Below are 1,869 nucleotides of genomic sequence, written 5' to 3' on the forward strand. Positions count from 1 at the left end.
GAGCTTTACAAAAATTAGAAATATTGCCTTCAAACTTTTTGTATTTCACAGAAAATATTGTTTTCGTAGTTTTTTGTATAAAAATTCAACAGTTCGTTTTTTCATAAAAAAAAATAAAATCTACAAGAAATAGTACGCAAATTTGTAAAAGTTGATGTTCGGTGTTTGATATCTCCCAAATTGATTTTATTCATCCAATTTGTAAAAATTAAAGAAATCCTACTTAAATTGGTAAAAGTTTGTTTTTATTCTAGGCTATTTATTTATATGATAAATGTTGTTGGTAATTTAAAATTTTTAAGAATAATTCAACTGACAACTTTTTTAGCACAACACGAAAACCTACAAACTTGTAAGCAAGACAAATAGGCAGATGGGATGGGAAGTTATCAGTGTGAGTCGCATACCAGCCTCTTTTTTTAAACTTAAAATATTAATTAAAACCTAGGATTACACTATTGGAAGCAATTTAAAATTTTCTAAATCCTTCCAACGTATAGCTTTCATGATCTTACCTTTACTGTTTAATGAAAAGTCCAAGTCCAAAAGCTGCATATGTTTTTGAGTTTATTCAATTATACTTAAAATTAAAACTATAATAATCATATTGCATAAGAAGTATTAAATAATCCAGAGCTGTATTCGTAGCAACGAATGATGTAGCCCATTCTAAATCGAATAAGCCGTAAATTGACAAAATCATTTTCTCTTGCTTAATCATCAAACTCATACTTTGTATCTTAAATTAAAGAAAAAGGCAAAAACACTATAGATAAGTTTTTATTTTAAATATTCATCAATTTACCATCTTTTCCAGTTGATCATTTACTAAAACATGCTGTGGTAATAGTCCTAAAATATCTGCTGGTTCATTACACGAATCAATTATATCGCCACAAATACGAGTAAGCAGCCATAGATTTAAAAAAGCCGTTACCAATGCCAATGATGAGCAAACAAATAGAAAACCTGCATTTTCAAAAGTATCATCCGAAAGTACAAGTAATACAAATGCATAGTTAAACTGCGAAACAATAATTTCCAGCAAAATTAACATTATGCTCATTTGAAAACAGTCTTTAAATTCGACCATGAGCTTCAATACTCCACTGTGAATTCTTGCTATTCTCAAAAATTCACCACACACAAAATTAGTTTTTTCATTCACGGCACTTTTGTTATCATTTTCAAGCAAAACTTCAATTTCCTCCACGATTGATAAAAGATGAAAATTCATTGATTTAAACAGATACAACCCGTACACCATTCCAAAATTTATTTCATTTTCTACTGCGTTTGTTGTGATTACGCCAATTCCATAAATAACCCCCCACAAACAATCTTTTGCTGAGCCACCAATTAATTGATAAAAAGTTGAAGAATATTGAATGGACACTATAGCCAAGGAACACATCAACTTGAAGAACAAGTTCGTGCCGAACTTCAAAATTATTCCGAGCAAGATCGGCCAGATCGAAAAGCCTTATTTTGTCTAGCTCGTCGAATATTTCTTTGATACGACTCCGCATTGTCCAGTTCTTTATTCGACTTACAACAAGGCAACCATAATTTATACCAATCGAGAAATTTCTCCATATCCATGTAAGACGGCGTTTTGAATATAATTCCTCATAACTTCCAAGGGGCGAGTAATGGTAATAAAATGAAGATGTTAGTAAAAGAAAAAGGTCTAAAAGTGCACAATAAACAACTTCAAGAGGTCTATGGATGAGTTTCTTTTGCTTTAAATTGTAGTTAAAAGTGAATACTCCCATAACAGAAAGATATTGAAAAACGTAAGACAGGGTTTTGTCAATAGGATCCAAATAGCCAGGCACAGACGGCATGGTCGCAACCTTAACTCTTTTA

At 31.1% G+C, this 1,869-nt stretch overlaps 1 protein-coding gene across 1 annotated transcript; it reads right to left on the reverse strand.

Moving 5' to 3' along the window:
* Positions 1–571: 571 nt before the first annotated feature.
* On the reverse strand, positions 572–1,371 carry LOC129945585 (putative gustatory receptor 59d). The gene is made up of 2 exons (XM_056055415.1): positions 806–1,371; positions 572–739 (listed from the first exon to the last, which is right to left on the reverse strand). Exons 1-2 carry the CDS (start codon positions 1,265–1,267, stop codon positions 572–574), a joined length of 630 nt encoding a protein of 209 aa, XP_055911390.1. The 5' UTR covers positions 1,268–1,371.
* Between the last annotated feature and the right edge of the window lie 498 nt (positions 1,372–1,869).

This window comes from Eupeodes corollae, chromosome 1 (genome assembly GCF_945859685.1).
Source record: "Eupeodes corollae chromosome 1, idEupCoro1.1, whole genome shotgun sequence".
In the NCBI taxonomy this organism is placed as follows: Eukaryota; Metazoa; Arthropoda; class Insecta; order Diptera; family Syrphidae; genus Eupeodes; species Eupeodes corollae.